We start from the raw sequence: 12,574 nt of genomic DNA on the forward strand, positions 1-12,574 counted from the left end.
TAAAATTATGCAATGTTACAGTGTAATTCTACATTAGAAACATGTAGAAGTACATGCTTGATTCTGGAATTTCTCTAAATTGGAACTAAGTGCATTTGTCTCTCTCTGCAAATTGTATAGTCTTGATTTACTTATTGAAGGCAAACACAACAGCCGAGAGGTACTGGTCTACCTAAGTGTATATTATACTTGCTGTTCTCAGGAGAATGTTTCAATTCCCAAACCTGCAAACTTTATAAATGTACTCCCCAAAAGTGTATATTCTAAGGTGTGTGGCTTGCCAAAGGTCAATTGCTTATCCTGCTCAGCGAGGCTTACACATTGTGTGTCTGCTCTCTCTCCTGGGGGGCACCAGGGCCTGTCCCATGCTCCAGGGCCCACAGGAAGCCGACAGAAGCTGCAATAAGTTGGTTGCTGTCACTGTTGTTCTCCCACTGGAGTCAAGCTGTGTTTTTAAAATATATTATTGCTGTGTGCATACTTTGGCCAGCAGTGGTTTTTAAGATTAGAGCTTCTGTAACAATGAGTGAGAATACCACTTGCCAGCTTTGTTGTTCTGCACGTGGATATTCCACTTTTCTTTTATATGCAGTTGTTTTTTTTGACTAAGCATCAGATATATTTTAAGGCACCATGTCAGATTCATATTGTATCAAACTTGGTCCCATTCTTCTTTTTTCTCACTAGGATCAGAATGATCTGAGAGAGCTGAATTAAAAAAATACAGATCACTTGCTTTACAGACAGCTGCTTACATCTTCTCAGTGTCAGAACCTCACAGTTCTTTTCTTGTTGCTAAAAACTACCAGAAGTGCTCTACAAACTTGAAATCACAGCTGGGTGCAAAGGTGCAGTGACTGTGAATGGGTCATTTCACGTATCAGCAAAGGCATCTGGCAGTAATTACTGAATTCCAGGAGAGTAGCTTAGTATTCTTTTCTGCTCCAGTATAAAACAGTTCCCCAATTGTTTTTTCTGCAGTTAAGTATTCACTTAACCCATCCTTAGCTCAAGTTATTTTAGCAAGTCACTGCAACTGTGATCTCTCTTCACTTTCTGTTCCTCTCTTACCATATTGAAAAATTGAAATTGGCATATTATTTAAGAAGACTGAATCATTTTTCCCTCTGTCTCAATAATACTCCTGTTCTGAATTCCTACCATGCTTCACAACTTGCAGGCCCTGACAAGATGCAGTTGCTGCCTGCATTTATGTACTTCAATGAGCTGCATAACAGTACATGCCTGAATTCTGAAGCTTCACTAAATTAAGATTAAATACATTTGTCTCACCCAGCAAATTTCAGAGGTAATTTACTAAGCTTATTGGAAGTTTAAAATTATTTGGGCTGTAATGGAGCATATCATCCCCATTTGGCATTCTATTGTGCTTTTATGTACTCATTTTTTTGTATATGGCTGCTGCTTTGTTTGAATTATGTAGTTCATTGGCTTAGAACTTATATTTAAACAATTTGTATTTGGTTTGTTGTCTTTTGTTTTAATGTAGAACTTGTTGCAGAGGGAACAAGAGAAAAAAATCACCTCTCTCTCTCTCCTTCCTCCTTTGCTTTATCACGCATCCAGCAGAAGCCTTTAGAACTTGTTGCAGAGGGAACAAGAGAAAAAAATCACCTTTCTCTCTCCTTCCTCCTTTGCTTTACCGCGCATCCAGCAGAAGCCTTTTTTGAATGCCAGAGGGGATGATGATCAATGTGTTTTGGCCTGTTACCAAACATTTATAATTAATATTTTACAAGTGTTACTCAATGCTCATTTGTGACAGGTTTGTACTGGGAGGATTCGGAGTTAATTGCTAAGCCAGTTAATTGACTTGTTGAGTGTGAAACGCCGATATCCGATTGAATACTTACATCCGATTCAAGAGGAAAAAAAACCCCAAACAACTCCGTGCTGCCGGTGCCATTTGCCACCGGAGTGTGAGGGACAGATAATCTGCTGCTGCCACTCGCAGAGGGATGTGACTGTGTGTAAGATCAAAGCAGCTGAGGCAAGGCTGGGTCAGAAGACAGGGAGCCTTTGAAGGGAAGGGAAAAAAATATTGATTGCTGAAAACAAGGTGAGGGGAGCATCTTCGGAGGAGGGGTGGAGAGCAGCTCAGTTTTCTGCGGAGGAAAAGTGCAGTGGAACCCACAGGAGGCAGATTTGGTTCGTCTCTTGCACTGATTGACTGAGGACATGAAGTGCTAAGGGCACACGAGAAAGTTTGGTGTTGTTGAGCTGTGGATGTACTGAAAATGAGGAAGCAGTACTGATTTTACTGTTACCATAAATATTTATAGTTTTGTCTTCTGCTGATTTTCTATTTAGAAAGCAGCTGATTGGCTGATGTTGAAGCACTGTAACTTTTGATACCAGTAATGCCAGATCTTTATTAACTGTGTGAAATAATGGATGCATCCAAAACTGAACCCAACTCCTGCTTTTTCTTCTGTACAAACATTTCTCGTCCAAGTGACTTAGCACATCAGTGGGAGTTCTGTTTTCCCAGTTACTCATGTAATCCACCACGTGAACTGATGCGTGGAAAGCACAGGAGTTAAAACAGGTCACCTAAAACAAGTGCTCTTCTCTTTTCTGCTCTCTAGTTACCAGCTAAGACAGGAGTTGTTTCAGCTCCTTAGTGCTAAGCGGCACTGCAAGGAAGATGAAGACAAATGGAGACAAGAGGCAGCTGCCTTCTTCATTCAGGTTGCTTGGAAGAAGCAGCTGAACCATAGCGCTCTGAAATCAGTTCCTTCATGTAAAAATCTGAAATCTGTAAACAAAACCAGCTCAGCCATAAAAACCAGCAAGCAGTCCATCCTAAAGCAGATATATGGTAATTTTCTTTTCACTATAATTTATTTGTATAACTATGCTTTTATTTTTATAACAGAATGTATTCATCTATGCACTTCTTACCTAATTGTTAAGAATTTCAACTATTTATAAAAATTAGTCTCAGGTGTTCAGGGCAATTGTGTTTCTGTTTTACGTTAAATAACCCAAACAACTCGGTGATTTAAAATGGCTGCTGCTGAAGCTGTTTGAATCCCCACACAGCATTGTTTCAGCACAGGTCTTGAGCAATCAAATAATTCCATTGCCAGAGCTGCTCACATATATCAATGTGGAAAGAGAACAGAGCAGTTTAGCTGGGGATAGCTGGCTGTATCCATGCAGAGTGGGTGTCTGGATCATGATTTGTTTTTTTTAAAGCATTGTTTTAAAGTTTTTTGTTTGTTTTGTACTGTTTTAAAAATATTTTCGTACGAAGAATGTGTTCCATGTTGATAACTTTCCTGTATGAAGATGTCTTTATGGCAAGAGCAAGATTATCTTTTATAATTTTGCACTGCTTTGCTCTGTGCCTGAACATGCACATGCAAAGGAATGCATCTTCAAGAAAAGGTAGAGGAAAAGTATTGCTTCTAGACCTTGAGCTCCTTTACAGTGAGGATGACTGATGGATATCCTAACCATATGTACTTTAACACATGGTAAGTCACTTCTGTCATGGCTCTGTAGCTTTGAGAACCAAAAAGTATAAAATAAATAAAGCTAATAAATTTATTTTCCTCATTAGTTCAATTTCAATTGTGGCTGTCATGATTTTCTGTCATATGGAATGTCTCATGAGTTTCCCCATAAAAAATGAGAATGATTTTTAGGATAAAATAATGCTGTAGCTTACTGAAATAGTTTGTAGCTATGCACAACCACGTCTGTGATAAACACAGAGCTGTTCACATTGTTTGTTATAGGGCGTTCTCAGGAAGGCAAAGTGTGCCAGTCAACAAGACCTCCTTCTAAGCTGAAACTTTCTGATGTGCAGCTGGTCTCAGGTAGGACGCATCCATTTTAAGAATACTTTGATGTTTATATACCTGAGATTGGTTTCTTCTTAGATAAGAAAACAATCTGCTTAAGGACTGGGCTGTCTTATCAAAATGCGTAACTACTGGCAAACTGTTGTGATTGCACACTCCTTTTTTCACCACTTTTGGGCTTAACTGAGCACTGCACTTCTATCCTTAAGTGATTTGGGTGAAAAACTTCTTTACTAAATGTATTTGTCAGACTTTTTAAAGTGTATTATGGACTAACTTGGGACTGGGAGCTGTGGTAATGTTGGTGCTTCACCACATGAAGCTTTAGTGCCCCGCTGGGCATTTTATGTTCGTGGCTGTGCTACACCTCGGTCAGAAAGGCCACAGCTAGACAGGAACACAGCAACTGCTTCAAGGAGTCAGAAGTGCAGGTAATTTGCAAAGGAAAGTAAAATACAAGTAAAATACATATATTTCCAAGTAGTTTAACACAACTCTGAAGTCAGAAGGAAATCTGACAGTGGACCTATCCTCGAGTTTGTTAAAACTGTAGGTGAATTTCTGCCTTGCTAAGAAGACACAGAGGCCTTTTTCTTTCACTGTCTGGGAACTGTTTTAATTAAGAGACATGACCAGACAGGTGTTTGATTGCCACCTCTTCATGCAGATACTAATCTAAATTTTAAAAGAGCTTTTAGCTCTTTTCGTTTAATTTTTCAGGACAACAGATCTCCCTGTCTTCTGAAATAAAAAGGCTTTCTCTTGCGGCTGGAGTGGCCTTTGCTTTCATAACTTGGTGACGAATAGGTTAGTGATAGGAACTCTGCCCAGTTCCTTTAGAACACTACCTACTTTTATTCACCTAATAGGAGCTCAGGGAACTTTAGCCCTTACTTAAAAGACAATAACATGTTTTTCATCTGCCTGCCTTTGTGCATGACAACATTACGTTTGTTGGAAAAGTTCAGAGCTGTCAGTGGCTAATGCCAGATACTCCGTTTCTGACGTAGGTGCCTGGAGTAGGTCAGAATGGACTGCTCAGTTTCATTCTTCCCTTGCAGAAGGTACATCTGGGAAGGTGAAGGCTGACTGTCAGCCCTAGTTTTAATGTTCGTAGAGCTCGTGGAAGAAGCGTGCAGCGACAAATCTGTAACGGGGATTGACACCCAACTCAGTCAAACACTTCGGAAGGGGGGATAGCAGAGGGTGTGCCAAGGAAATGTTCAGTAAAGCAGGTGACAGGTAGAAAAGGGATGGGGTATACAGGCATGGGCTAAGTGCTTTGGAATATTCTGGCAAATAGGCCCTTTAAGCTTGTTACCATTAAAACATTTCATAACTTGAAATTTGTTCTTTTCCTAGTTTGTTTGGCTTTTTAAAATGAAATAGATTCCTTTTGTCAATTCAGCAAGTGGCACTTAAAGAGGTGCTCTGCAGAAGCAGACAGCCTGGTTCTTTGCTTCACTGTGGGCATTAAAGTGTGTTCAGAGTTGCAAAGGAGCAGGTTTTGCAACTCTTGGCATTAGAAAGACGTCCTTAAGATGTGCTGAGTTCACACCCTCAATGAAACATGTGTATTTGTACTTGGGATGACCCTTTATCCCATTCCAGCTTGGGATAAAGCATCGAAATGTTTGCAGCTAATCTTTACAAACCTGGGAAAGGAAAACAGAGATATTATTTGTAGCACATTACAGGACATAAAAAAAACATTGCATGAGCAATTCAGCGTGCTGGCTTTAGCCTCTGGACTAGTGTCCCTGACTTTCTAGAAAGAGCCCACTGCCTACCTCATGTTGCTAAAGATTGCTCAACACAATCTCTTTCTGCTCTTCAGCAAATTCAGCCAAGAGTATAGTGTTAGTCTGGAGCCCTACAAATAATTTCGGGGGTGAACCTCACTGTGCCCATGAGAGGCTGCTGAAGTCCCACATGCAGCAGCAGCATCATCAATGTTCCAACAAACTGTACCCAGTGCTGCAGAAACCAAACTCCACTGAGAGACAATCTAGTGAGATGCCAGGAAAAAGGCAGTTTCTGCTCCCAGCAGATTTGCTACTTATGAAATCTAGAACACAATGTAGATGAAGCTGCTTTTCACCCACTAGGGTTACTCATCAAAACTATTGTGTTCTTTTACAGTGAGCAACCTACAGTGTGTTAATTTGTTGGAGAACATGGGAAAATCAAGGCAATTTTCATACAACATGAGACCAACCACTGCTGCAAAACCAAAAAATACAAGACTGAAGCATTAAGCAAAATAATGTTTGGGATTTAAAATCCATTCCAGTACAGCTGTTATCTTTCATAATGTATAAGCCATCTAGGATGTATTAAACTTGAACATTTTCAGTTTTCTATTATCACAGCATTACACGCCAAGCAGACTGCTAAGGAGCTGGACTCATTTTGTGTACAAACTGGTTTTTAAATGCAACTGTTAATTTCTTTATCAACACAGGATGAAATCTGAATTGCATTTGATGACAGAAAATGAAGCACTAAGCCCAGTATTGCAATAACATTGTAGAGGCAAAGCTTTCCATTGCAAAAAGTAGGAATTTTGAATGTGTTCATCAAACAATGTTTCAAAAAAGAGGGAAATTGTACTAAAGACATTACAGTTCTGAGAGACCAATGTTTAATTTTACCTCAAGTTCATTAAATTGATTTCAAAATCCAAGCAGGAATGGAAGAACAGCCTTCATGCTCCACTTCTCTACTAAAGAAACAATTGTTCCTTAGCTAACTATGGATGTGGAAGGAAACGCAGCCATAAAACACTAAAGAAATTGCTTTCACAACCTATGGAAACTATTAGGGCTGTGTTTTCTACCCTTTGAAATTATCACCAATTTTTTTAATAACTCTTTTTCTATGTGCATTAAATAGAGAAGCAAGAAAAGATGGGCCCTACCCTAGAAAATAAAAACAGTTATTGTAATAGCTTTGGAGCTTCCACAGTGTACAGTATTTACCTTGCACAAAGTATTTAAAATATGAACTCAGCAAAAATAAAAAATGTTACTCTAAAGCATACTGTTTTCTCTTTTTTTTTTTTTTTCTACTTGATACCACACAATTCTATTGTTTTTTTTAAATATTGTGATGTTTCAAAATAATAGATGAGCAGAGTCAGTTGAAGTCTGTTTCTCTGCAAGCTCTTCAGCATTAAGGACTGGACTTTCTTTAACACCCCTCACTGTGGTCACCACATTTTACTAAAACACTTTCCAGTAAGATCTACTTGCTTAAGAAAAAAAAAAGGCAATAGAGGTATTGCAGTTCTCTGTAAAATTTTTATTGTTTCACTTACAAAAAAATTGACAAGCTTTGTTCCAACATCTTCCATTCAAAACTAAATAGAAGTAAATGCTTTACAATAAATGCAGTTTGACCTCTTCAATATACTGTGTTCATAGGGCCAGGTGTCTGGGGATGAGAGGCAAGGTAGATGTTGAAACAGTAATGGAGGTCTGTGAGCCACTGCTCCTGAACTTCACCACTCTTCAGTGTCTAGAAAGGAGAAAGAAGGTAAAACTCAAGCATTTGCAGAACTTGGCTTTGTTTTTACAGGTAATCAGGTGCAATGTTAAAGGTACAAGACAGCCCTGTTCCCTTGCACATATTGTTCTTCTCTTTTATACATTTCAACACGATGTGTCTGTTAAGGCCCAAATAATCAAGTGTTACAATTGGGTACATTAAGTCATTACATTACCAAGTGTGTGAGTTAACACCAGATGTGCTTTCCTTACTCTTAATTAGAATGGCTCACTTACTTTGCAATTCTGCAGTTTATAGGCAATTAGAATGCAAATGAGTGTGGTACTACCAGTGCAGGAGAGCACCCCAGCCCAGTCTAAGGAGAACTGCTACCAACAGACCACCTCAGCCCAGGAATTCCCTCTTCTCAGGATTCTGTAGGTGGCTTAAAAAACCCAACAAGAACAAATACAACCCACCCACAGTGGAACAGCACAAGAATTGATTGTGGCATTTTCAACATGAAAGGGAAACAACCCCTTTCCAACCTGCAGGTTAGAGAACCTCACCACAATGTCTTACATCTGCTTTCGCCACCGTTGTTTGCAAACAGCTCTTCTTGACCATTTGCAATGATTTTTAAAAATAAACATGACATACATGTGGTTTCTGGGAAACGAGAAGTTTCATACCATGATGTCCTTGATGATCTGTTGCACCAGAAACTCGTTTGTGATCATATGGCTCCTGAGCTGCCCGTGCTGCATTAGCAAGCGAAGCAGCTGAGCAACAACGGGCAGCTCTTCCCGACAGATCCTGCTCACTTGCAGGCTTTGCAGCATCAGCCTCAGTAGCCGTGGCAGGAGTGCTAATGCAGAAATGCATGATCTCCACAGCATGTCCCTGAGAGGAAGAGATAATCAAAACTGAAATGACTGAGGACACACATTTCAAGGATGCTTCTGTGAATGGGCTGCATGGCTGTACAAGGAAACCTGCTACTGTGGATCCAATCACACCAGCTGCATTCACCAGAATTAGTGGCAAAGCAGAAAATCTGTACCAGAAAATGCTAAACTTAGAAAATATTCCAGAATTTTGTACAACACTGGGAAAAAATTAAGACCCTGCCCTGGAAGCTGTAAATGTTGCTTAATCTCTCACGCAGTGCAATTTCTGCTTCTTGGAGCTGCCAAGAGATTTTTGTTTCAGTCACTTTTCAGGTACACCTGAATCTTTGTTTAAGATGCATAAGAAGTTAAATAATGGACTCAGCTACCTGTGATATGCAAGTAATTAAATACAATAAGAGAAGGAGGACTTGGGCTTTGAATTTTCAGGAAGCTTTTAACAGCTTTTCTGTATATGGAAAAGTTTGACCTGTTTGAAGACATTCCTGCATTTCAGGTGAATTTATTTGAATTCATTATCTATAGCTTTTGGGTTTTTAAAATCAAATGGCTTTGCAGTCTATGTAATGATGCCTGAGAAGTTTAAAACTGAAACATCAGATCAGTTAAGAGTATGTACTCATAAAGCCAAATCCTTTGCATGGTGCTTTTCAATGTATCTAATGAAGCTAAGGTTAAAGATTAAGGTATAAATATCCCAATTTACAAAATCAGGATGGCTTTGACATCCAAGTAGAACAATTTGAGATGAAACCTTCTTCAGTTACTGGTAACTTTGCAAGTATTTTTCTTAAATCTAAGTACTGATTTGAAGTAAGCAAAAGAGAGACAGGAAAAAAAAAAAAAAAAAAACTCTGAGGGGAGGGGGGTGGTATCCTTTAATTTCACATCTCTAAATACTTGTGGCTGCAGAGATAGAGATGAGATGATAAGATGGGCAGCTTTACCTTTTCTGTAAATGTTCTGCATCCTCTCTGTCTATAGTTAGCAGAAAGTACAGAAGACTGTAACAACAAGAGGCCAAGAACCTGTGCAGGTTTTCACTTATGATGCAGGCTTGATCCAAGAGCTTATTTATGGCACACAGAACAGATCCAGCTGTGCTATCGGGTATTACAACCAATCCAACCTGTATTAAAACAAGACAAAAAAAAAAAAAAACAAAACCCAAGTTCATCACTTTACATGAAAGATTTTTTGCTGGGATACAAGCAAACCTAGAGCTTTCCTGTTTCCTGTCCTTTGGTGACATGTATTACTTTGTTTCTGTTCCAACTCTACAGGCCACTGTATTTTTTCAAATCCCTGCCTTCCCAATAAATTGCCACCCATACCAACAGAAGCTTAAATTGACATCTTCATTCCATGCCTTCTAAACAAACACTCATCTCAAACATATCTGCAAAACACAGCACTGCTTTGAGCCTTGCTCTGAATGACAGTGCAGCACAAACAATCTTGTGGGCAGAACAGGTCTTTCCTTTTAAGCATATGCCATGGGACTGGGAAGGCCTTCCGAGTCTTGAAATGGCAGTGAGCAGTCATTGAGGTAGAAGGAAACTGATTTAGACTACAAAAAGGAAAGCTTCTACTGGAATGTCACCAGGGTGAGTCTCCTTTGAAGCCCAACAGGAGCTTTATGAACTGAGGTTAATCAAAGCTAATGAAATATATGGTGAGCCCAAAGTGGGGTGCTGCTCTGCTGTTGTTAAAGAGAGAATATCATCTTGAGTAAGGATTTTATATTTTAAATGATAAATAATTTAGAAAAAACTTCTTGGTTTTCGTAGAGGCAGTGAATTAGAAAGCAGTTTAAATTTTGAAGTACTATGGAGTAAGTACCCTAGATTTTTGTCTTGTAAAGCCATAAAAAAATCATGCACTGCTAATGTGGCACCATTTACCTTTAGAGAACTATTTAAGGAATTTGAGAGTAGTCTAATTTGCTCACCTGCAAGTACACTGTTTTAAGCTGACAGAGGGAATTGGTTCACTTAACAAGGTCAGCTGTTTCTTTCAGAAATGTTTAGAAAAAAGATCAATAAAGTACAAGCTACAGAAATGTGAAATGTGTTTCATTCATACCATTACTTGTGAGAGGTAAGAGATACAGAACAACTATGAGTTGAAATTTTAGATCCTTCCAGCCTAAGACACTGGGTGTATTTCAAGGCCATGAGCACAGATCGCTGTCCCAGGCTGACCCTGTGCCAGTCAGGTGCAGAGGCAGGAGGAGGATGATGATGGTCTTTTGCCTGACAAAAGGTGGGACTGCAGCTGTCACCATGACCCTGCTGAATACTACAGGACACTGAGGCACCATACAATTAAAATGAGTAACATTCTTCCTGATCAAGTGTAAGAAATAATGGCAGCAATCTAGATGGATGAAAAGAACCATCCTAAAGACCAACTGAGCCAACACTACTGATGGAATGTGCTGGTCAGCCAGTCTGAAAGATGACAGGAACAGAAACATTTCCATTTACACAAGTCCAGTAGATGAGGCTGCTCAGGTAAGTTCTCATATAGGATGTTGCCTCTGTGGTGCCTTTGCTCCCTGAGAGGTGTCAGCAGCCAGCTGGAGACCTTGGGCAGCTGCCTTGCCAACCATAAAAACCCACTTAATGGTTTGCTCTCAAAGGGACAGTGCAGTAGAACATATAAGCCTGTTTAGAAGTTGATTTAAATCAACATCCACCCCTAAAAATCCAGACTATGGTTATAGGTAAGCTACTCCCTATGGAACCTTTGGTCTAGTAACTTCTCAGTATGGCTCCAAGCAGGGAATGGCAGACACTGGTTAGATCACAGAACCACCATGACAGGAGGGTAGGGGCAGACCTTGTGGTCCTCTCTCTCATCGTGCAGCATCACAGGGAACTGCAGATTCTGTCCCTGGCCACTCTATTACCCAGCTCTGGCTTTGCCATCCTCATCCTCAGCTCAGGTATGTTCAGGATTAGAAGACAGGCTGTAACACCCACAGAATGGGTCAGGTTGGGATCACAGTGGTCATCTGGTCCAACCTCCCTGCTCTGCTCAAGCAGGGTCATCCCTGCACATAGCGCAGGAACTGTGTCCAGACAGTTCTTGAGTATCTCCAGTGAGGGAGACTCCACACCACCTGTGGGCAATCTGTTCTGGGCACAGTCAACCACACAGTAAAGAAGTTCTTCCTCATGTTCAAGTGGAGCTTCCTGTGCATCAGTTTCTGCCTGTTGCCTCTTGTCCTATTGCTCAGTACCACAAAGAACCTGGCATCCATCATCTTGGCATTTTTTAGACACTCATATACATAGATGAAGTCAAAAACCTCATCTAAAGCTACTGGTTGCTCTTTTGAAAAGCAAAGCAAACCAAGAAGTGTTTAATTTATGGACAAACTGCCTTGAAGACAAGCCCAAGTATTCACAAATCTGAGCAAAATTACCCATATAAGTTTAGATACCAACAGTTATGTGTTTTTTAAACTCCCCCAAATCTTGTTTAAAGCTTTTTGAAATGCTGAAATTACACATTAAATACACAGGATAAGTGGATTTGATGATTAATGGGACTGCTAGCAAATTTATCACAAGGAAGTTTTAACATAGAAGAAAAATGGTACTTACCAGATATTTACAGATGCCAGTCTGGAGAATGTCAAAACACTGACTTTGTGAAGGTATAGTGGACAAGCTGTGACAGATCACCTGTTTTAATAAAACAAAGTTATATTTAAGCACTCCAAATGCAACCAGCATTCACTGTGCAGTCATACTTTGCTGACAGACCTAAATCCAAAGAACCTACAGGGACACACAGCAGCTTTGTCCCAAAGTACTGATTCTTTCCAGTGGAGAAGAGTAGCACTGTCAACATAAATTGTTCCATGCTTAAAGAGATGATGGTCTACACCATTACGTTTTTTGGGAAAGGCTCTCTGCATTCTATCTGTGTGATAGAAGGCCAAAAATATTCTATCAAGCTAGACTGCCACACCAAGCCTCCAAATGCCTTTCCTCAGAGCTGAAGCATTTCAGAAAACCACCACCCAAATAACTATCAAGCATGAAACAGAGAGATCACAGTGAAACAGAAAAGTAATACAACAAAGAAGACTGTAGCAAAGATCCATTTTCAACATATTTTCCTCTTCAGTGCCAAAAATGTCATGGTCAAAAATGATACAAAATGGAAAATCTTGTTTTATAAACTGCATAAAACTTTCTGGTGTGTGTATGATCAGGCACTAGCAAACTGCCATGAAATGTCTCCTGAATAGGGTAAAGAAACCAGAGCTCCAGTAGAACTGCTGGTAAGCTGTACTGCAATCCTCAGTAGATGGCGTTCTGTTCC

The 12,574-nt window shown here is 39.8% G+C and overlaps 2 protein-coding genes across 10 annotated transcripts in view; one reads left to right on the top strand and one right to left on the bottom strand.

The window, feature by feature from the left end:
* INVS (inversin) overlaps positions 1 to 6,870 on the top strand; it is an 80,943-nt gene extending 74,073 nt beyond the window's left edge. For all 3 annotated transcript variants that reach the window (XM_041476702.1, XM_041476703.1, XM_041476704.1), the window contains 3 exons: positions 2,610 to 2,842; positions 3,768 to 3,848; positions 5,976 to 6,870. In XM_041476702.1, coding sequence (XP_041332636.1) covers positions 2,610 to 2,842; positions 3,768 to 3,848; positions 5,976 to 6,091 — 430 coding nt within the window. In that variant the 3' untranslated portion in view covers positions 6,092 to 6,870. The remainder of the gene's footprint in view (positions 1 to 2,609; positions 2,843 to 3,767; positions 3,849 to 5,975) is intronic.
* A 256-nt stretch (positions 6,871 to 7,126) lies between these two features.
* TEX10 (testis expressed 10) overlaps positions 7,127 to 12,574 on the bottom strand; it is a 53,305-nt gene continuing 47,857 nt past the window's right edge. For all 7 annotated transcript variants that reach the window (XM_041476570.1, XM_041476564.1, XM_041476568.1 and 4 more), the window contains 4 exons: positions 11,848 to 11,928; positions 9,181 to 9,362; positions 8,015 to 8,225; positions 7,127 to 7,352 (listed from right to left, as the gene is read on the bottom strand). In XM_041476570.1, coding sequence (XP_041332504.1) covers positions 7,239 to 7,352; positions 8,015 to 8,225; positions 9,181 to 9,362; positions 11,848 to 11,928 — 588 coding nt within the window. In that variant the 3' untranslated portion in view covers positions 7,127 to 7,238. The remainder of the gene's footprint in view (positions 7,353 to 8,014; positions 8,226 to 9,180; positions 9,363 to 11,847; positions 11,929 to 12,574) is intronic.

Source organism: Pyrgilauda ruficollis, unplaced genomic scaffold, assembly GCF_017590135.1.
Source record: "Pyrgilauda ruficollis isolate IOZ18807 unplaced genomic scaffold, ASM1759013v1 scaffold39, whole genome shotgun sequence".
Taxonomy (NCBI): Eukaryota; Metazoa; Chordata; class Aves; order Passeriformes; family Passeridae; genus Pyrgilauda; species Pyrgilauda ruficollis.